The sequence below is a fragment of the Lineus longissimus genome, chromosome 1 (assembly GCF_910592395.1).
Source record: "Lineus longissimus chromosome 1, tnLinLong1.2, whole genome shotgun sequence".
Classification (NCBI taxonomy): domain Eukaryota; kingdom Metazoa; phylum Nemertea; class Pilidiophora; order Heteronemertea; family Lineidae; genus Lineus; species Lineus longissimus.
In genome coordinates, this window is record NC_088308.1 from 6,392,516 (window position 1) to 6,414,694 (window position 22,179).

At 41.8% G+C, this 22,179-nt stretch overlaps 1 protein-coding gene across 2 annotated transcripts in view; it reads right to left on the reverse strand.

Annotated features, from left to right (window-relative positions):
• LOC135487047 (zinc finger ZZ-type and EF-hand domain-containing protein 1-like) overlaps positions 1-15,828 on the reverse strand; it is a 30,543-nt gene extending 14,715 nt beyond the window's left edge. For both annotated transcript variants that reach the window (XM_064770369.1, XM_064770360.1), the window contains exons 1-28: positions 15,658-15,828; positions 14,759-14,816; positions 14,354-14,413; positions 13,920-14,001; positions 13,525-13,606; positions 12,860-13,076; positions 12,428-12,492; positions 12,015-12,138; positions 11,426-11,600; positions 10,527-10,673; positions 10,141-10,193; positions 9,535-9,745; positions 9,082-9,198; positions 8,571-8,758; positions 8,123-8,227; positions 7,614-7,755; positions 7,117-7,269; positions 6,780-6,939; positions 6,231-6,424; positions 5,626-5,890; positions 5,134-5,244; positions 4,701-4,956; positions 4,400-4,527; positions 2,899-3,027; positions 2,228-2,400; positions 1,734-1,896; positions 638-749; positions 210-346 (exon numbers count right to left, since the gene is read on the reverse strand). In XM_064770369.1, the coding sequence (XP_064626439.1) occupies positions 210-346; positions 638-749; positions 1,734-1,896; positions 2,228-2,400; positions 2,899-3,027; positions 4,400-4,527; positions 4,701-4,956; positions 5,134-5,244; positions 5,626-5,890; positions 6,231-6,424; positions 6,780-6,939; positions 7,117-7,269; positions 7,614-7,755; positions 8,123-8,227; positions 8,571-8,758; positions 9,082-9,198; positions 9,535-9,745; positions 10,141-10,193; positions 10,527-10,673; positions 11,426-11,600; positions 12,015-12,138; positions 12,428-12,492; positions 12,860-13,076; positions 13,525-13,606; positions 13,920-14,001; positions 14,354-14,413; positions 14,759-14,816; positions 15,658-15,726 (3,876 nt within the window). In that variant the 5' untranslated portion in view covers positions 15,727-15,828. The remainder of the gene's footprint in view (positions 1-209; positions 347-637; positions 750-1,733; positions 1,897-2,227; positions 2,401-2,898; positions 3,028-4,399; positions 4,528-4,700; positions 4,957-5,133; positions 5,245-5,625; positions 5,891-6,230; positions 6,425-6,779; positions 6,940-7,116; positions 7,270-7,613; positions 7,756-8,122; positions 8,228-8,570; positions 8,759-9,081; positions 9,199-9,534; positions 9,746-10,140; positions 10,194-10,526; positions 10,674-11,425; positions 11,601-12,014; positions 12,139-12,427; positions 12,493-12,859; positions 13,077-13,524; positions 13,607-13,919; positions 14,002-14,353; positions 14,414-14,758; positions 14,817-15,657) is intronic.
• Positions 15,829-22,179: the final 6,351 nt, after the last annotated feature.

Genomic DNA, 22,179 nt, shown 5'->3' on the forward strand with positions numbered 1-22,179 from the left:
ATAACGTTGTATCACAAGCAAGAGTTAGATTCATCCCTGAAGTATTTTGATGGCCTTTGTCAATAGACTGATATGGTTTGATGGGAAGTTCAAAACTGTTGGCAATGCCATAGGTTTGTGAAATATATTTGTAATCCAACTCCACTGAAATACTTGAGAATCTGCAGCAAAATTGTGGGTTTGGACCAGACTAATATATCTCTACTTACCAATTTTCCTGACAACGACCTTTGAAGCTTGCCAATTCTGTAGCCGCCCCTGAACAAGGCTGTCCACAGGTCGCTCCTCAGGAACGACACATCTTTTGTCTCTTTGTCTTCTTGTAGCGGGTCTTCCTTTGGGAGAACTGAAAACAGAAAAGAGTGGAACTTACCATTATTTTGAGCCATCTTTTCACCACTGTCCTGTGTCTAGTGACATGTGTGAGCGTGTGCATGACTACAGCTAGGTGACTGCTTTGTCATAATCATCATAAAATGCCAAATTTAAAATTGTGACTTTTTTTAAAGGAACTTATTATGAATCGCAAAGTGAAGAGAGACGAAAATTTGGAGTTTATGTATTATTATTGCCAAATTATGAATAATATTTTTTTTCAGATAACGAAAAATTTGCTCAAATTTTAGCAAATATGTACCTTTCTTACTGTTGAGAGTCTCACTACACATCTGACCCATCAGTTTAGACGTTCCAAGCTGAAGGTCATAGATCCAGGTCAGGGGCAGATCAGGACAACCCTTGGCTTGAACCTGAAGAGAGATGCTAGTTGTTAAACAAAATGAAAACTGATTAATTTCTGAGCCAATATATTGCTACATTAAAGAAATCGGGCATTTAAATCAGCTGTTCAAGGGAAAAACGTCTTATTACCAAAAACATACATCGGCTTGTTCAAGGGAAAAACGTCTTATTACCAAAAACATACATCGGCCTGTTCAAGACAAAAACGTCTTATTACCAAAAACATACATCAGCCTGTTCAAGGGAAAAACGTCTTATTACCAAAAACATACATCGGCCTGTTCAAGACAAAAACGTCTTATTACCAAAAACATACATCGGCCTGTTCAAGACAAAAACGTCTTATTACCAAAAACATACATCGGCATGTTCAAGACAAAAACGTCTTATTACCAAAAACATACATCGGCCTGTTCAAGACAAAAACGTCTTATTACCAAAAACATACATCAGCCTGTTCAAGGGAAAAACGTCTTATTACCAAAAACATACATCAGCCTGTTCAAGGGAAAAACGTCTTATTACCAAAAACATACATCGGCCTGTTCAAGACAAAAACGTCTTATTACCAAAAACATACATCAGCCTGTTCAAGGGAAAAACGTCTTATTACCAAAAACATACATCAGCCTGTTCAAGGGAAAAACGTCTTATTACCAAAAACATACATCAGCCTGTTCAAGGGAAAAACGTCTTATTACCAAAAACATACATCGGCCTTGTTGGCGAAAATTCCGTCAGAACGCGATCCAAGAAAGATGTCACACAGTCGCTGAAGGTCAGATTGTTGAAAAGGATGCACATTGCTGCAACAGAGGTCGTTATGGCATAACATAGAAGCTTGTGACGTCACACAATGTAAATGGCAGCCTCCATGAGCAGTGAAAATACTGCTGTTTGCTTGTACACTATTACGTATTGATTTTAATTTTGAAACACCCTGTATCTAAAGTAGGAAAATCAATAATCATTCTGCAGGCAGTCAAACTTACTGTGAACTTGTAGCCCCATTCTGTACTGCTGCCATCCGAGTGAAACAAGAATTGCAGATACGGGCCTCGGAATTTGATCGTCTTGGGCCACTTTTCTGAGCCGACCTTCTGATCGTATTGCACTTTATAACCTCTCGCGTCAGTGAACTCGAGGTAATCATACCTGAAAGACGATATCACTTGTGATCATTTTCTTTAGAACTTCTTAAAGTTTGAATAAAGTCTTGAGATTCAACACCACTTGACCAAAGAAAGTCACAGTCACATTGGGGGACCTTGAACACTGGGGTAATTTTGGAAACCCCCCGGAAAGAATTTTTGTGAAGAGAAACATCTGTAGCCGGGTCTTCAAAGTCACCCCATTGTTCAACATCCCCTTGTGACGGTACTAAAAGCAGGGATGGAGATGATGCCTTTAAAAGAGAGGGTGTATGCTAAGGGAGGGTCCACTGTACCACAGATGCAGAAACTACTTATATTGACATTGTCCTCACCTTTTCTCAGTTTCACATCTTGCGTCGAACTCGACATTGAACTTTGTGGCGCCAGGACAATAGAACACCTGAAGTGAATGCTGGTTGTTGTGGTAGTTATGAGGCGACTCGATGTTCCACGTTCGCAACACGACCTCTTGGGTGTTCAGGCTCTCCAAGTCTTTGTTGTTCACCTGAAACCGAAGAACAATCAGGCACTTCACAAGACGTGACACGAGTTGACATTGGATGCACAAGACAGGGCTCAGGAGCCTCATAGCCTAGTGGTTAACACTGCTGGCTACCACGCAAATAGGGCCCGGGTTCAAGGAACTAAAATTCCTGGCTCTTCACAACACGTACATTAACGTATGAAATACTCGAGGGTCTGTCGGATGAGACTAAATGCCGTGGTCCCTTGTACCTGAGTGTCTATGCCAGGGCAAGTAAAAGATCCCACATGTAGGTGGACAGTAGCCTATAGTGGACTCCATACCTCCGGCAAAAATCCAATAGGGTTACGACGCCGGTAATGATATGATGATGATGATGATGATGCTAGCTGGCTGGCAAGTATTCGTGGATTCCCCTTTGCTCTCTGGGGCTATGAATTTTAGATATGACGTGTAGCAGAGTTTGAAAAAAGCGGCTTTCATCACCAATGACTAACGGGACAAGTCAAATGAACTTACCTGCTCAAAGAACGCTGGGGCCTTTCCAGCCACTTTCTTCACTTCTTCAGCAACCAAGAGCAGAGATCGGACCAAGCGAACAGAGGAAGGTGAGTCGAAGAGTTTACTGAGGGAGGACAGGAGTAGAATCTGGAACAGAACACATTATATGGATGTAATGTTTCATACATTTGAAGAGTTTTGTTCAATAAGACTATTCTGTTCACTACATTTTTGACTGCACAGGCAGCACATACCGTATTTTGCTGCGTATAAAACGCACCGGGGTATAAAGCGCACCCATTGAGTCCGTAGACAAAATCCAGACATAAGGCGCACCTACGTATAACACGCAGTACATTTTACATACTACAGGTATACACAATGTACCGGGTATACTGGGCCATAAACAATTTTTGCCGGTTTTTAAATTGAACTTCCTATTTCTTTTTTAGTTGAAAAGGACTGTTGTAACAATGAAGAGGGAAAGTGGTCATACACACCTCCGACCCTGCATCACATACTTGTATACTAGTTGCTAATAAAGCCGATACATTTGTACTGCGTTCCTCTTTCTTATCTCACTACAGCGGTAGTCTTGCTCGTACTGGATATAACCGATAAAGCTTTTCTCATTGAGAGAAAAACTGTGTTGTGCTCAACTACAATTTCGTGTGTTGACACGTGGTTGGCGGTATGGGGGCTGTATCACAGGTCGACAGAATATAGAAGTCAAATTTTCCAAACATAAAGTTATGGATGTTTAATCAGCACATAATAGCACATAAACAGTATCCCATTATTCACAATAGACAATTAGCACCTTAACAATGCCTTGTTTATGGTAGGTAATTAAACGGTACTTTGCATCAATCAAGGACAATAGACCAAACAAAGCCTCGCTTTGATGTTAAATCATGGCGGCACACGATCAGCTGATTTATCGATTTGGATTTATCTCGCATCTACGCTCTGAATATTGCCGCTAAGGACCCTCAAAAACATTTATAGAAGTAACTGAAATGATAATGAGGATACTAATATGTATTGGGTACAGAACAGGCGAGTTAGCATCGGTGAACTATGCAAAGTGCATCGATATTCCCGATTTTTCTTTCGTGCAAAAATATAAAAATGCGCCGACTTGGTTGCGAGCCAAAAAAGCCGTCAAAAGAAATGAGTTGATGGAAAAAATCTTGTGATCATTCGGTGGCTTCCTAGGGCTAGGCCATAGATAACACGCACCTTCGTATAACGCGCACCCCCCGATTTTAGGGCTTTCTTGGGTCAAAAAGTTGCGCCTTATACGCAGCAAAATACGGTACTACTTATTGGTTTAATTGCGATGCCCAGGCGGTTTTTTTCCCGGTTGAAAACAACTTCCTAATGAGCCCAGAAAAGGAACACGTGACTGCATCCCCTGTCCATTCATTGCGCCACTACGTCATTTAGTAAAGTGACTTGACAAAGGTTACAAACAATACAATGTATCCTTGTCAGGAATGGAAGCCATGAATCTTACCAGCTGCCTGTAGGTTGTGCTCAAGAATGATTTCTCCATTTTCTCAATACAGTTGGTTAAGTCTTTTTCCTCCAGTTTGCTGAGCAGGTCAAGTCCTTCACATGCCTTAGACATCACCATTCGGGAATCTGGCATAAGGGCAAAGCAGAACACAACAATGAGAGAATGTTGACATATCGTTTTATCACAATTACCTACTGCCAATAGCTTCAGCAAATCAGATCAAAGCGTAATCCAGAATGTGAGAAAGGAGGTGAAATAAATCAACCCTGAAACAAAACTTCCACATTTTTCGACTTACATCGCATGACCAGTGGTTCAACAATCTTCTTATTCTTATCCCGAACTTCCTCCTGGTTTTCTTTATCCTCGCTACATGTCGTCGTCATCTGTCGGTGGCACCAGGACAGCAGACTGGTCTGAAGGGAGCAGACGAGACTAAGCAGATGCAACGCCTGCTCGGTCATCTCCGTCATGTCGAGGAACGATTTGAATTCTCGGAGAACGACGCCGCACAGAGTCTCCATGACTGTCAGGAAAGGATCCGGATCAAACTCCTGCAAAGGACAAAAAATGCTTTAGGGAACATCATGGATAATCTCTGATGGCTGAGGCAGGAGGCCTTCATGACCCTTGTATCATTTGAAACGAAATAGGTTCAATATAAAGGTGTGTAGGCCAAAGCATTTTTGGTGTAATTTTGCATCAACAAGATTGGGAAGAGTTATACTTACTGGCTCCAATGTTTTTGGAAGATCTAGAAGTCCAGTTGGGTCCACAGAACTGTAGAATTGGCAGAGTGACTGGAAGATCAGCTGGACTGACGGTGGGGTGTCCACAGAGCCCTGAAACACAACGATTTATCAAGAAATAAAACCACATTATACTAACAAATGATATGCATTATGCCATGGAGGTAGCGAAGTAGATATAAAGATAACAGGGTGTGTCACCACTGAGGTCTTTGGCCTAATTCCCAGTTGGATCCCTCCAATATGTGATAGAGTTTGACCCACTATACTCTCTACGTTTAAATACAAATCACCCAAAACAGTTTACATGGAAGGCAGGAGCCTGATGCACAACAATTGTAGATATACATCATAACTGGGACATTCCCTTGCCTTCTCTAGACAAGACACCATGGAATTATTCTAGTCCTGCAAAATGCACATTACACTGAACATCAAAGTGAAGAAGCCCCATCAAATCTAAAAAAAACTTACTGAAATGTTATCGATCATTCCAAATAGTTCCTTCCTGCGCGCCTCCTTGTCGGGGAAGAAGATCGACACGCCGTCCACCATCACCTGCTTCACAGTCGGCATCAGGACGGCCGCTACCTTGTCCCCAGGATCTTTATCCAGTAACTGGCAGAGGTGTTGGAAGAATGAGCCGGCTTGGACTTTCTCGTCCTGTTTGGTGGTCACAATGTGTGGTAGTAGGGCGTGCAAGAGCTGTAGGATCAGGCACTGGGTTTTCAGATCATCACTGGTGGAATGAAAGGGGATCAAATTAATCAATGAAATCATGTAACTAATAAATCAATCATTATGGCATCTTATTCTTATTTGACAAATACACAATACGATAGGAGGATCATAAATCAACACCAGATGGGAATCATAGTTTTATAGAACACACTGCAGAGGCTACTGGAGGGAGGTGGTCGCAGCACTTGCCTGAGCCATCAGCATCGCCCCGGCACAACAGTAAAAGAAACAAGAAGGTTCCAGGCAGAGTGATTTGAGGCAGATACTGCAAATTTTGGCAATTGATAGAACTCTTCTCGTATTTTACAATTCCTCTGGTTCCAGGACAACTATCTCACCTGTATGTGTTAATGTAGCTCCTGTAGAGTTGCCAAACAGCATCCATAGTCAACTTATTCATGTCCAGCCACTGCTTCTTGTTGAAGACGCCTCGTTTGGAGGCGGGCTGCTCTGAAGCTATGTCTTTCAGGAAGAGTAGTGTCCTCTGGACGATCTCCTGACTCGTGAGGTCATCATCTTCAACAGGTTTATCCTGGATTGAAGTAAGAGGTAAGTGATACCCGAAAAAGGAAAAAAGTTTGTGCAATTTCACTGAGGATAAGTAACAACTCACACAGTGTTCCCTGCGATTCCACACAGAAAGTAAAACCCGTCGACTGCCAAACTCAAGGCTCTGTACGCCAGCATCAATCGAAATTTACACCGGTTCAACGAGCAATACAAGACTAGGGTAGGACCTTATTCAAACTGTTCAGGCTCTCTTGCATGGCACATGTACGTAGATAAGCAGTTTTAGTTCTATCGTTTGATATACATGTATACAGCTCTTTTCAGATGTTGGAGACTAACGCTCTTTATAAAGAAAATCACGCAACATAGGAACTTACCTGATCAAACTCCACTGACTGGTGGTCCTTCCTCAAGAATCCATAGAACTTGACACCAATGATTCCAAGGTGGTCGGCAGTGGACTGACGTGGTTCTAAGAATTTGATCAGTACATTCTGGCCAACAGGAAAGTGGTCAAGGACGATCTCGATTTCATCCCTAGAAAATGTTGGAGATAAAATGTAACTTTGATTACCCAAACAACAGTGAGAACTAAAGATAATTCAATGATATTTTCTGAAAGATCTAAGTTTTAATCCTTGAATCCCAAAAAAATGCAGACTTATCCTGGCCATTACTTTTAAACCAATCATCAACAGAGGAACTTGAACCTACCAGTCATCCTCCAGCACAAAGAAGGCCACAGGGTCATCAGGTTTCCTCTGGCCAGAAGCCCTGGCTGCTGCAACAGCCTTGTTGTGGTCGGTGATTTTCCAATTATCGTAGGAAGAAAACCTCTCGACATGTTTATCGAGGTCAAAATCCTCTCTGAAAAAATGACAGGGAGATCCGTCAAGGATACTTTTTAAAATGAAACAGTCGTGGAAGACTCAATCATGTTTTTTACATGACTATGCAACTCATTCTTAATGATCATAGTTACTGCACTCACTTCGAAGGTAGGTCCTGGTCATAAGACATGCACATACAGTAGAACCTCTCTATTAAGAACACTTTCGGACTGCCAAGAGCTGTCCTTAATAGAGAGATGTTATGATAAGAGAGGTCAAATTAAATGGAAACAACCAATTTGAGACCAAAACTAGTGTCCTTAATAGAGATGTTGTCCTTAATATAGAGGTTTCCACTAAGGGAGATTCCACTGTACTTACAAGTCCCTGTAGACGAAAATCATGCCCGATTTAGGCCCTCTTGACCCCTTTTCCACCTTGATTTGCACCCTGACAACCTGGATGTCATTTTGACCCTTGAAGAACATGTTCACCTTGGTTTTACCTTCCTTGGTCTGGTAAACTGGAAATAACAAGCAAAATTAAATCGAAGATGGAGCAAAAGCCACTGCTTTACACAACAGGACACAAAATGGAAGACATTTTCAAACACATCACAAACACTTGAGAAACATCATGCCTATTCGAAAGTCCCTAAGCCCTGAAACTTCACAGCACGTGGTTCAGTTTGTACTTGCTCTATAACTGCCCCTTTTCTGTGGATAGCCCAATGTAGAAAGAGAATTTCAAAACAAAGTATCGCTTTCAATCCTTTTGATACGGGAACTAATCTGGTTAAATCGACATGTTCTAAAAGACCTCCGATTCCGCTTCGATTTTTTTGCTTGCCAACTCAAAAGTTCAGCATCCAGGAGAAAATGTTGACTTACAGTTTGTGGGAGCCATCCAATTTCCTGATAAGACGAGACTAGGCGGGTTTGACTCATTCTTGGTACCACCATCAGAGCCAAGCGAGATCATCGTCAGTTGACTGGCTACAAAAGGGAACATAACAAAACGAAATTACTCTCAATGATTTTCTAACATATTGCGAAGTTGTAATTTGAGTACAGGACACTTGGAATTGAATTAAGAAAATCGGTCCACATCCAGGTCGACGTCAAATTGACGGCGATCTCAGGGAGTGGAGAGATGAATGAGAGAATAAACAATATCGTGGCGAACAGTAATGACATCCTGTGGTGCCAAATCCTAGGCGAACAAAATATTCGCTTAACAAGTGGCTACAACGTTCGGATTGACTGCTGCATAATCATAGCATGACACTTTGCAAAACCGGAGACATGAGAGAGTGCTTGGTGAAATGTCAAATCTTACCAGATTTCTTGTAGAAATTCTCCCTAACTTTGACCATGCTTTTGAAGAGTGGGGCACATGGAATCGACAAGTTACTGTTCTCGACTAGACTTTGCAATATCTTTAGAATGCTTGACACGTGCCCCCTGGCGAGACTCAGAGACAGAAGGACCTCCAGACCACTGCCGCCAAGCTGGTTGTTATCATCACTGAAAAACAAGACAAAACCCAATGACAGTCTATAACTTTGGGATCACAGGGTAGAGCTTTTGCCCAGGGCACCAGATGACCTACCCAAATACGTCTTTTAAAGTATAAAACTTGGCCCAGGACCTTAAATTTTGACAGTGTAAACTTAAATACTTCTTGAAGGACTCCCAAGATTTTGTCGCAAACTTTGGTTTGACTCCAAGTCAAGAAAGGCTTGCACAAGGCCTGACTGTTGGCAGTTTTGCATGAACCAATCACAAGAGAAGAGCCCCAAATTCCTTTTTCTACAAAATAGTGCTACTTGGAATTACATTATACTTACACAGAAACGTCAGCCAAGAACTTGTCTATCTCATCCAGTACATGTGTACTGAGGAATTGAGGTTTAGATGAGCTCGCCTGGGACAGGGACAGGGGCGGCATATGTTGAAGGGCATTTCTGAATAGGAATCATAAGGAACTAGAAAATCCCTCATAAAAGAAATAACAACAAAATGCATCATGTAATAGCAACTTTTAACACCTTCACGGCCAAACCACGTACATGTAGACAGTTCTTCCTGCTCTAAAGGCTTCAAGAAAAATATGATGTGTGATGCACTCCAAAATACTCCTCTCGCTGTGTTTGTGCCTGAACATCTCTTAAAATGAGCTCAATTCAACTACCATCTTCAAAGTAATCAGTGCATTACACTTACTTGCAGATACAAACACTACAAGATGAGTTTGACTTTAATTGTCAATTGGTCTGACTGCACTGTCAACTACAACTTACTTTGTGTGGTCCAATACTGCCAATCTCAAACTGGGCATCAATGTCCTGCATGCTGTGACGGTCGATGCCATCACCTGTAGGTACCAAACAGCCGATGCATCGAGGACGCTGAAACCTTGATCCTTGACGATTCTGTAACCGAGCGTCTTGATGCCTCGGATTCTGGTGTCACAACCATCGCTCTGACATCGGCGGATGGTGACCTGGACACCTACAGAGGCAATGAAATACTAGTAAGAAAGCTATCATGGAAAGCCAGAGATCTACACCTCTACATTTGTCAATGTTTTGGAACGTCATTCAGTTTTAGTATCGAAGTTTTTAGGCGCAAATACACGTTCACACCCAGAATGAACTTGGGCCCACTGGTGTGGTTAACTCGGGCCCACTGGTGTGGTTAACTCGGGCCCACTGGTGTGGTTAACTCAGGCCCACTGATGTGGTTAACTTGGGCCCACTGGTGTCGTTAACTCGGGCCCACTGGTGTCGTTAACTTGGGCCCACTAGTGTGATTGCCAACAGAGTCAACTATTGGGCCATGCGGCTCCTCTCGGCCTTTTCATGACATCCTTTTTCATTGAAACTTGAATATAAACACGAGCTTACATCGGTAGTATGTTTGTAGATTCTCAACCAGCTGTACATCTCCTTTAACATGACTGAAATAACAAAGACAAAAAATTATGATGAATAATTCATCACTACTTTTAAATAAAATGTCAATCTCGTGTGATCCCATTGCAAAACATAGGACATTTAAGCTCCAAAATGACATCAACTGTACTTCATACCCCATACCTTATATCAAGAATTAACAAAGACTATTAATTCTTGATATATTCATTGCTTCACCTGCCCCATTGCAATCGCTCGGGAATTCAAACCATACTACTTGTACATGACAGCACCTCTCCGCCAGGACACAATTCATCTTAATCTGTCATTACCTCATCAGAGACATAAGTGTACTCCCCACCAAAGAATAATCCTACCTTGGTATTTTGATTTCCTTGATCTCGACTAGGTTGTTTGGTGACCGACCAACGGATACAGTGATCAACTGCGGCATGTAACTCTGGTCGCCCATCGATATCGCTACAGAGAGCTGCTTAAGGACAACATTACTCTTCATCCACAACCTAAAAATCAACCAACAAACTACAATAAAACTCCCAACAAATTTTCACTTCATTTTTTTCATTTTTGCTGATTTTGTGAATAAGGATGATTTAACTGGTGTACGATTTCAGTCATCCAGGCATCTTTACATGTATGATAACACTATGAAGTTCAACCACGGTAAAATTGATCGATACGGGTCTCTCTTCCCTATTGTTAAATTTCACCAATCTTTTCACTGGATTCAAATTTCCTGGAGATTGCCTTACAGTTTGACCATTGTCCACAATAGGGAGGGTGAGATCGGGGACTTATCACGGATCATTATATGTATAGGGATAGAATTGTACACCAAACTCGTCCTCTTTCTACAGAGTTTTATCTATATACGTTTAAAGTGATACTATGATGTGATTTACAACTTTGCGGAAATACGTCCGTTTTTAATTGTTGATCACAAATGTAAAGCTCAAATTTTCCATTTTTGATTTGATTTATTATAAAATCGCTGAGTGTAAACCACCGCGACCGCGAAAATGTTCATGTTGTGACGTCATCAACGAAAACGGCATCGAAGCGAGCCGTCTGGGCGGGATTAAACCATCAATTTCTAGAAAATGTGCATTTCGATTCGAAAACCTTACCGATTTATGAGAAAGTCAACAGACCAGAAAATGACGTCATGGCGTCAGAAGGTACGATCGACTGTGGCGCAGCCACTGGCATTTATCTTAACGCCGGTTCCTCATTCAAATGAAGCCCTTGAATTTACCTGATCCAGTGCGACCTTGCCAGCCCATCAGACTGCCAGTAAGAGTCAAAATCCTCATTGGTCAGCCGGCCTGAATCAGCTGTGTTGGATGAGACGTCTATTCTGCTGAAAGTTTTCGTAAGCGGTCGCAGCTCGGCACCGTTTTCAATGAGGTTCTCATTGATTTGTTTGTTGGCTAGAACGACAAGGAGATCAATAAAATGAAATAAGATTATACAATAACATACAGCAAATGAGGTCAGCTCCCTTGCACTTTTGATAGCCAGCACTGTATAGTGGATATTAAGTAGTCAGTCATACAATTTTAACATCATGGGTGCAAACTGGACACGGACACATCGCTGGTGACCTTGATCATCTCATTATTTTTGATTTCCAGAACATTTGAATAAGACATGCTCGTAAATCTGAGATTTCTAATTGACTCTAAAGGCACCGAGTCACAAACACAAAGAAAGAAGATATAGCCTAGGGCAGTTCAACAGTACTGGGCTAGTTGGAGTATACCAGTGTTATGATTTGAAATTAGAATCTAGCAATATTTCAAGAAATTTTAGCCCACAGAGATGTCAGAAGTGGGAAAACCAACCTATTTCAGTGAGCTTTGAGAAGGTCGAAGTAAGCACGGACTGTCTCATTGAGGAAATGTTACTGAAGCCTTCCAACACTTGAAATGGAAGCGCATTACTTGAAGCACGGTTCCTGATCAAGAACTGCAAAAATATGAAAACAGATTCATGAAATAAAGGCCCCTTATTTTCTTTTTCTAAAAGGCCTACATTGGCTCCACCCTAGCGGAGTTTGACAAGAAATTCATCGAAATGTTCACATAGGCACCAATTCCAAAGAAAGCCCTTGGTGCAAATAAACATTGGAAATTGTCAACTCATTGCTATTAAGGTGACTGTTCTATGCACTGAAAGATTTAAGACTTGACAATGTGACAATTTGACAATAGGAGAGCCTGATTTCTTGAAGACGCACTTTAAAAGGAAAACTTACATTGAGAATTCGAAATCCATGTTGAGTGCTGGAAGATTTGTCCTCAGAATAGACATCAATGAAACCTAAAACAAAAATATGAATATTTGCAAAAATTTGTCAATGATTATTTTTAGACACGATGCCCCGACAGACGCGAGTTTCAATTATCATGAGTGCAACTGTGATCACCCAGGATCAAAGCTAACTTTGCCAACTTAAGTTGTTAATGATCACGGTACAGTGCTTTCCTCACCAATTGGAGGTGCTGCTTTGTTATATGAATGACGGAGTTAGGTGTGGTCAGTGCACCATTGTACCACTCAGATTATTCTGATAAGCACACAGTTGTTGCAGTGGCAGCATCTTGAAAAGGTGAGTCACGTGTTCTGCGGTGGTGGGAGGGGGGCTCAGTGACCAATCACCAGAGCAGGGAATCTGTCATGAGCTCACCAGGGATAAGAGAGCAAGCCTGCAGTGTCCTGATCACGTAGTTGAGTTCTCCGTGTAGATTTGGTCCACTACAAGAATTCAGTGCCTCGAGCATGGTGAGCACATCAGCTGTTCCATCGCCCTCCGTGTCGAACTGGTTGAAGGATTGAACAGCCTGCTCCCGCTCCACTGAACGGTTGGAGAGAAATTCGCAGAACTGAGACAAGGAGACGGTTTCCTGGAAGGGATGAACGAACATGGATCAGGGTTTTCTCTAGAAGCCAGTCAGGGTATGATTTTCCCCAGCTACATGTACAATGACTCCAGCAGCTACCTTGGTTTAAAAGCATGGCAAGTTGGGTGTCCTGGAATAGCCAGGCCACAGTGAGGAAGCTGTAATTTTTATTCACAGTTCAAACCAGGCTTTGCTTAGAGGTGGCCTTCAGCATGAGGCTAGATTTGCTCGGAGAGGTGGCTGGCCTTGACTCAGAAAGTTGGGAGATACTTGGAGAGGTGGCTGCTGATTCTACAAAGTGCTACTGGATAGCAGCAACAACTTTATAACAGCCTGAAGTCTGGCACCAGAGACCGAAGTTTGGCATGCCTGGGAGTGTCTTGATCTGCTTCCATTTCATTTGCTATGACGCTGATCGATAACTACATGTATCCACCTAAAATACTCTTACCTCATTCCTTGACCTGGAATTTTCCAACCACCGCACCAAATGAGTATGGTTCTGCTGTACAACGTTGATGGGGACATCATCCCTGTAAGTAAATATGTACCACAACTGAAACAGATTTCCCATACAGGGATCCTCTTGCCACCGACTGTGGTGGCAAGACACGTTCAATAAAACTCTACTTGACGCTGGATTGGGCGGCCAGCTGGCTGTAACATTTAGAAAACTACATGCAACTCTTTTTGTGCAAGTACTGTATACTTCATTTGCTCGATGTTTTTTTATATCATGGTACTCAATATTCGTGTAAACCTTACTTGTACAAAAAGCCCCGTCATAAATTACTGATCATTACACAATTGTTTTGGCAAAATTACTGAGGACACAGGCCTACTTACTTAAGTTTTGATGCAAACCGTCTCAGGCTTTTGTGGTCAAATAACTGACTCAGGTCTGTGCAGGTGTGTGGCCCGCTCTCATCTGGTTTTAGAAAGAAAGAAGTCAAACATCAGCAAATGCTATATCAAGTTTTACTGTTTTGCCAATGAAAATGCCTATTATTTATTGTGACAGAAATACCACAGTGCTATATGACATTGTAATAGGTTTTCACGGTTTGAGAAGTGTTTAAACTGGTTCACTGCATTTGCTGCCGTGATGTTTCTAGGCTGAACTGCGATTTAAATCACCAGCGACAATAATCACTTGTTTGCGGTGGGAGTCTTACCCGCAGACAGGAGATCCTTTGGCGCACATGGCAGCAATTATAATCGCAGTAAGCTGCAATTTCAATTGCTTGTTTGCAGGGTGCTTTAGTGCCTTCTCAACTCACCATCACTGTCTGTCTTCTGTGCAGTCACATTGTGTTCCTTTACCCCAAAGTTGTTGATATCTGTAAGCAATAAACATGGATAACAGAAGTAAGGTCACAGATAGTTTATATCATGGTTCTCGACACTGCCCTCACCTTGTTTTGAGCCAGCACTAAAACAGTTCATCACTTCCAAGTCATTCAATTTTTACAGTTTAAACCGAATGACACTTACCACTTATTATCAATTAACAAGACCAGTGGATAGGACCAGAGCAACATAACTACACAGTTAAAAGTGCAAGTGTTATGAACACCATAAGCAGATGCTGTACTGGTGTTGTCTTCTCTAAGTGCTCAAAGCAGTATTTCAGTATGCAAATCGAGAAGTGATGATGGTCATTTGTACAAGAACGAAATACATACCGGTAGAGGAATTGTCGGCTTCAGACGATTCAATAATGTCATCATCAAAACTATCATCCTGCAAGGAGTAAGAGGTTAAGAGCCAAAATTAGCGTAAATAATGAATTATAGGAAGAGGCAAAAAACCCCACAAAAGAACATCGGCATGAATATGCCGATGTTTCAGAGTATATACAGAAAATTTCCCAAAGAGATTAAGTTTATGTTACTTTGACTGATCATGATCGATGATTGACGATGATGAAGATTGCGCACATAGCTTCCAAGTGTCATTCCTATAGACGAATTCGAAGAAGTTTGTTTTGGCCCCGACCATTCATGTGTTTCGCCTTGAACAAAGGATCACCATGTCTCCAGGCATTGTCCGAAGCCGGCTTTAGGCCTTCTGACATGTTCTGAGTGTGCGCATTTGATTTGTTTTGGCGCTGATTTGACTTCTTCGAAAAGGCCTAGGCCTATGAGTACTAGTATTCAATTTTTATTGGAAAAATTGGGTATAGTCAATGGCAATGCCTGCATGGTGGCAATGAGTCATTGTAAGATTTGCCCCGTCACAGACATGTATAATGTTGTCCTTATTTCATGTGTGATATTTGCATTGCATCATATCATTAAATTGAAAAGATCTCCAACTTTTCCCTTTTGCATGACACTGTCTGTACTGTTTGACTGAATCTGACGTCTTGTCTGAAGTTGGCAGTGAAACTAAAACTGAAGCCCCACACACCAGTGTGACGAGTGTAAGTGTCAGTGTCATTTGACTCGTTGGCATTGTACAGGTAGGACAGTCCCGGCAATTCAGTTCAAGGGACTATCTTTCCGTTTACACCACCATGTACATGTACAGTGCATGCATGCAGTTTAAGCCAACGAAGTGTCAAAAAGAAAAGGTCCCTTACTTTCTCGTCTTCATGAGAAGTCGTATCATCTTCTTCGTTGTCACTTGCGCTAGGCGAATTTCCCATCATATGGACTTTTTAAAAATCACAATTACTGCAGCAAAACATGAGAAAGATAGCGATCTAGATGACTTTTTATATATCAACAAGGAAGAAAATGACTAGGGGTTATCGTCGTCGGCAGTTGTTGTTGCTCTTTTCCGTAGTGACCGTGAAAACGAATCGCGTTATCGCCCGTCTCTCGTCTTCGGTTCGCCCATTTATGAGCTTTACACCGGCTGTACTCTTTTCTGGCATTGAATTTGCTACTCGTGTTTTATTAATAGGTCTTAGGCTAACAAGTCACAGTGTGGGTATCAAGGCACCGGCATGGGTTGAAACCCTGCTTCTGGCAATTAATTTAGAACAAAATGTTGAAGTTCTTAAAGTTTCTGTCGGTCAAAAGTTCCACCTCTTCAAAAAGAATCATTCAATAAACGACTTATATGGAACGATTCTGATCCACGTCAATAAGCATTCATATATTTCTACAGCCCAGGTATAGTTGAAAGGGGAGAAGGACGTCTTCAAGCCGAAATTTTTGTCGTTAACGAAGGGGATCTGTTCCGAGCGTTTCTCATAGAGAGCAGCACTGACATTTTTTCTTGGGAGATAACCACTATAGGTATCATCATCGGGTAGGCCTACCGGCGAGCAATTTCGAAAAATGATTGGTCATAACAGGGACGTATTTGTTTGTTCCACTCATTTCTTTGTTTCAATTCAATAAACATTTAGGGAGACAATGCCATTCAAATGAAGGAAACAGAATGACTGACAGGAGTGACTCTGTCTTTCAGTGAAACACTCCGAAACAGAAGCACTTTAGGGCCTACTCAAACTTTTTTTACACCGCGGTTTGTTGATAGTCACTCTCAACATTTTGCTTGAAGTTCCGTTAAATTTGGGTCTATTCGTAAGATCCCGGGATAGAACGTCACCACAAGGCCACTGTAGATTGAAGCAGTACAATAATTTGCTCACCAAGCTGTAGGTGAGCATCTCTGTCATCGCCAGTTGCCAGTGGCTTGTTGTTGGAGAATAATAGTTAAGTTGATCGACGGTTATCCGTCTAGACTAATTGACCGCTACTACACTGAGGTACCTCTCCCCCTTTGTCACGTCATCTCCCTTCGCCCTCTCCAACACGCATGCACCAAGAAGGAAGACTGTTTCGAAAGACATTATATATATATTCCTTCAAATTCTGAAAAGCAATGTGGATGAGCGCTGCTGCCGTGTGTTGATACGAATGCCTAATTGCCTCCTTCAATTCATCATCGTCTGCTTCTTGTTTTAGCAAAAGACGACAACACCGTGAGGAATGAACGCTGTTGAAAAATACATGAACTTACAGTCAAATTTCATGATGTGTTTTTGATGTCGTTCAAAGCAATTTGGAGAGCCTGCCGTCTGGGCGTATGATAGGAGGCTACCGAAGATGTCCTCTCCAACCTTGCAACCGAAATTAACCATCTTTCATTTTCCGTCTAAAACTTCTTATTCTAGTATATACTTAGTCTTCTACTTTCTGGATTTAAATTCATAAAATGCGATATTGATCAATATGCATAGACGGGCTGCCGTCCGGGCGTGTACCCTGTCTAACTGAAGTGTTCTTCACCAGCCTTACCTTGCCTTGTATGTTACAGAGTTGACCCTACTCTCATCTTCCGTCCGTACTTCATCAATAAAAGTCGACGACACGAAGAAGAACGTATAAGAGATAAAGCCTGAGGAGAAGTCTCCAAGTCTTTGCTATTTAATCCTAGCTCGAGGCTGAATATAATGACTTTCTTGCTTAGTGAACCCTCCCTTTATCTGAGATTATACTTCAGCTCGAGTTCGGATGACTTTGCTATGGATATGGCGGACAGGTCTCCTCAAACGGGTTTGAGCTAAGGGAACATTATTTTTATATTAATGGTGAAGGATAGGATTTGGAAGTGGCTGTGAATAAGAGTGGACAATTGAAATGAAAACTCAGGCAGCCATGAAAAAAGCCACTAATGAGTGAATTTTTGTTGTAAAAATAAACGAAACGGCAAAACGCCGCCGGCATTCATAAAGGAGTCTGGCCTTGAATTTAATCTGTCAGAAGTACCTCATATCCTTATAGTTCACCATTTATATGTAGGGTATATGAGATATCAAATCTTGGCAATCGCCTTTTCCAGTTAGGTCAATCTTCCTGACATTTGCATGTAGGCTATAGTCCTGTGACATTTCATAGAATCGGAAAACTGCCAGCCCTTGCTATTTGTCAGTGTCGCGTATATACCATTCCCGCCAAGAAAAACTAAGCGTGCATTCGCCCATTGTTCTACTACATTTGTATGTAAGTTAAGTTAGTAAGGTTAAATTTTACAGTAGGTCTTACCAAACTATACATTGTGGTTACACGTCACAAATTCTCAGAAACTGGTTATCAATCTGCCCGTCGCAATTTAGTGTCGCACTGGTCACGTGGTATCGCCACCTCTGCGGTGGTTCGGCGGATATAAAGATTCCGATTGATATCAACTATCGTCTTGACGGTCCTGATAATGTCGTTGATTTTGATTCAAAAACTTGCAATAAAAATAGCGCTTTAAGAAGAATCGTTTTGGCCTTTGATAACGCATGTACATTACGCGGGTGCAGGGTGATGCGCACTTGCAGCATTGAGAAGGAATAGTAGCGGTCAAGGTGCCTCATATCCGTCCAAATATCATCTCACGTGGCGGGCGGACCCGAGGCCGAACTTTTTTGAGGAAGTCTCTGTGGTTTCCCCAAAAAGTGCACTAATGTCGGATGTCGGGTAGAGTTACTTGAAATGCCTCTTTTCCCTAACGCGCAACTCGTAAATAAAATTAATTACATTTTGTACACCCCATGTGATTGCCATGATTGATGTGTGGTGAAATTACTGTTCACAATACGACGATTTTTCGTTATTTTCAAATGTTGCCAAAAGTGCGCCATGCATAACGCAGTCATTTCATGGATATAAATGACCCAATGTTGTTTCTGCCATTCTGTGCCGCTGGTAACGATTGTTATTAATGATGCAAAGCTTCTTTTATTTCCCCAGCGACAAGAGAAATATGATATTTGCGGAAAGTTCAATGTTGCGTCTCTCCAAAGTTGCGTTTTGTTTCATTTTAACTTTTTTTCTCGAAAGAAAGAGATGGGATTGAGTCTTAGCAAAGAATACAGATGATATCAACAATTTAGATATTATTATTCATTTTACTTGAAAATACATCTTCTATTCATTTTTAGTGCTTTAATTTTAAAGTCAGCCTTCACTTAAGCCAACATGTAGGTGACTCCACTCAGCTCGTTGGATTGAGCGCCATATGCAGCAGAACATTATCTCGGACTGGGGGATTCGACAATGCACGATATTAAATGGCGTCTCTGGGGTCTCTGGCGTCGCTGAAGAAGAAGAAATGGCGTCTCTGTACAATCATCATGTTATGAAAACTCCAACCGAAGCCGCATACCTAAATAACTGAAAATGATAAACAACTTTCGGTTCTAACTATTCCGGAAAATTATTCTTAATTATTCGGAAAACGGATAAAAACGGCTTCTTAAACCGGGAGTATACATAGAGCTAGTAAATGTCTACGAGATCATGATCATGATGTACATGTACGGAGGTCTTCACAATCCGTCAAGAGAGAACCGAACGTTTTGTTTTCTCGGCGTCGACCAGTGGCATTCTCTGTTAATTCCGTTTTGGGATTCCCAAGGCACCACTCAACACATCCAAAGATGATTGACCCTTTATAGAAAAATCAATCGATCATGTTTGCCTACCCCTGGCACCAATGCTGTTCCTTGCCTTGCTACAAGGCACCACATGCCCATGGACAGCCGGTTATTGAGATGTCAACTAGCATAACAGGTGGAAATGGAGCTATTCTGGCAGAAATCCGTGGTAGTTTGGCCATGTTGGTGGCTGATTGAATATATTGACTCGTGCTGGGTTCATGAAGCTGGGAGATACATCTTTTCTTCTTTTCACACCTGCCAGTGTGCAGAACGTAGGAAATTTTGCGGGAAACACCAGCCGCAACAAGGGCATGCGACTATACATGTAATTCGTTCTGTTTTTCGCCCAGCAAACGGAAGGCAACTATATTTTCATTTTCAAAAGTCGCAAGAAGAAGCAATAGCAAAAAGGAATCAGCAGAATATGGATCACCTTCTAATATGTTAAGCCGAATGTCTTGAGGAGAAACTTGTATACGATCCACTTCAAGAGGATCTGCTTCAAAGCCTTTCAGCTCCACAACACTAATCATTGCGACAACACAATTTTTACGGAAATCTTCAAAATTTAAAATAAGTTGTTCGCTTTCAAAACAACATAGAACTAGACAGCAATACCGGTTGTTTGCGACAACCCAATAGGGTTTTTCAATATTTGGCGGCCAAGACAACCAGTTTTGTAATAACCAGTCAGGATTAAAAATAACTTTACTAGTTTTCAGGCAGTAACCTACACAGTCATGTACGATGAAGTCTGTATGCGCTCGGTCCGATATCAAAACCACAGATGGTTTTGTCCGCCTTCGCATCATCAATCCTCATTGGAGTTTATTATAAAGTGATTCAAAGCCTATAGTTCAGTCGGATCACCTTCTCAAACTTTGATGTGGCCAAGATGGCCGCCCCACGGGCACATATCGGTATCGTAAAGCAGTCTAGTGTCGCAAGTTGAAAGATGGCTGGTCGTGTTTGAAGTCAGTTATCTAAGCTAGCCGATAGGTTTGAGGATGATTTTAATGGGGTTGAATTAGCTTGCATGGTATCGAAATCATATAAGGTTGTGAAAAGCGGAGAAATGAAATCAAAGCGGCTGTTGGCGCCGATAATTTTTCATAAGGGGATGTTTTGATTCTCCAAGCATGCCTCTCGTTTTTACCCAAATCCCCCTGGTCTCGTTCTATGCCTTTGAACTGAATGAGTAAGAACCCGCTCAGCGATAAGCTCGTAGCAAGTAATGCCACACTGGCCAGTTCGAAGGAAAACTTGAAAACATGCAATAGCAAAATTTACCTAGCAGATCATGAGTCTAACTGGCTAAAATCACCGCGATGCGTGTGAGTTTGACGCCTTTGATATTTTCAGAATCAAGAATAGCATGTTACAAAATAATTTGAAGTTGAATAGTGAAATTTACCACAAATGTTTTATAAAAGCTTAGCGAGAATATTTTTACCGAAATTGACAACCTTCTTCTATACGACAATGAGGCATGCCCTTAATGCAGGGCAACTAACATCGTCTTTGGACCACCAAACCTACCCCACATTACCTCGACCCACATGTTTTGGACTCCACTACTCCCTCTCGGACTTCGTAGCACATATAACCAACAACTGAGTGAAAAAGACCTGAATCCCAGGATGCACAGACGGTAGATACATGTACTGTATTATGTACATGTATACTGTGGTTACACCAACGTTGATCGGGGCTTGCTCGTTTGCGGGGCGCTTGAGTGTGGTACCATAGAATTAAAATCTGCATTAGAACCAAACAGCAAAACGAAAACAATTTAGATCGGAATATTACTGTAATTTGTACCTTCCTCAAACAGTGTGAAAGGCTAATTATACAGAACACACGGCGCATGCATCAGTCATTCGGTGGTTAGAATTGATGCCATTCATTTTCACCTCAGGCTGACTGAGTCTGTAAAAAATCTGCTCTCGCGGCAACCTTTGATGACAAGCCGGCTTTGGGAGCAACACGGCTTATGCATCAAGGAGCACTAGCCTTTGGCAGCAATTTCTAGAAGGAGAGAACACCTGTAGCTGAAATTATCTAAGGGGCCGTTTTTCATTCCCTGCTCCGAATATTTTCAGCTTAAAAGGACAATTAAAGACGCCCTCGGGACTGACATAGATCTACAGTCTCAACGTTAATACCATCAACCTTCGCCTTATTTCGTTAACACAGATCTCCATTTCACCAGCCAGTGTCTCAGTATTAAATAATGATTATACAATCAACCTTCGCCTTACATGAATATCGTTAACACAGATCTACATTTCACCCGCCAATGTCTCAACGATAACACCATTAACCTTCGCCTTATATCGTTAACACAGATCTCCATTTCACCTGCCATGTCTCAGTACAAATCTTCGCCTTACATGAATATCGTTAGCACATGTTTCTATATTCAACCCGACCGCCAATGTTTCAATGCTAATAAACAGTCGCCCCCATGCACTAAACCCCCTCCACTTCGGTATTAAATGGTTCTTTGCCACATGGAATCGAGATCGCGGTTGATATTGCTTTGTCAATACCCGTTAGGACACTTCCAATAGAATAGAAACATCGCCCAGATATTGGCCGATTCGGCTGGACTCCAGACGGATTACTTCCAATACGGTTGCGATGTCTAATGGGTCAACAACTTCCCACATTGCACATTAACTGCTTATTGCGACGCAAACTCTACATGTACTTGTCACT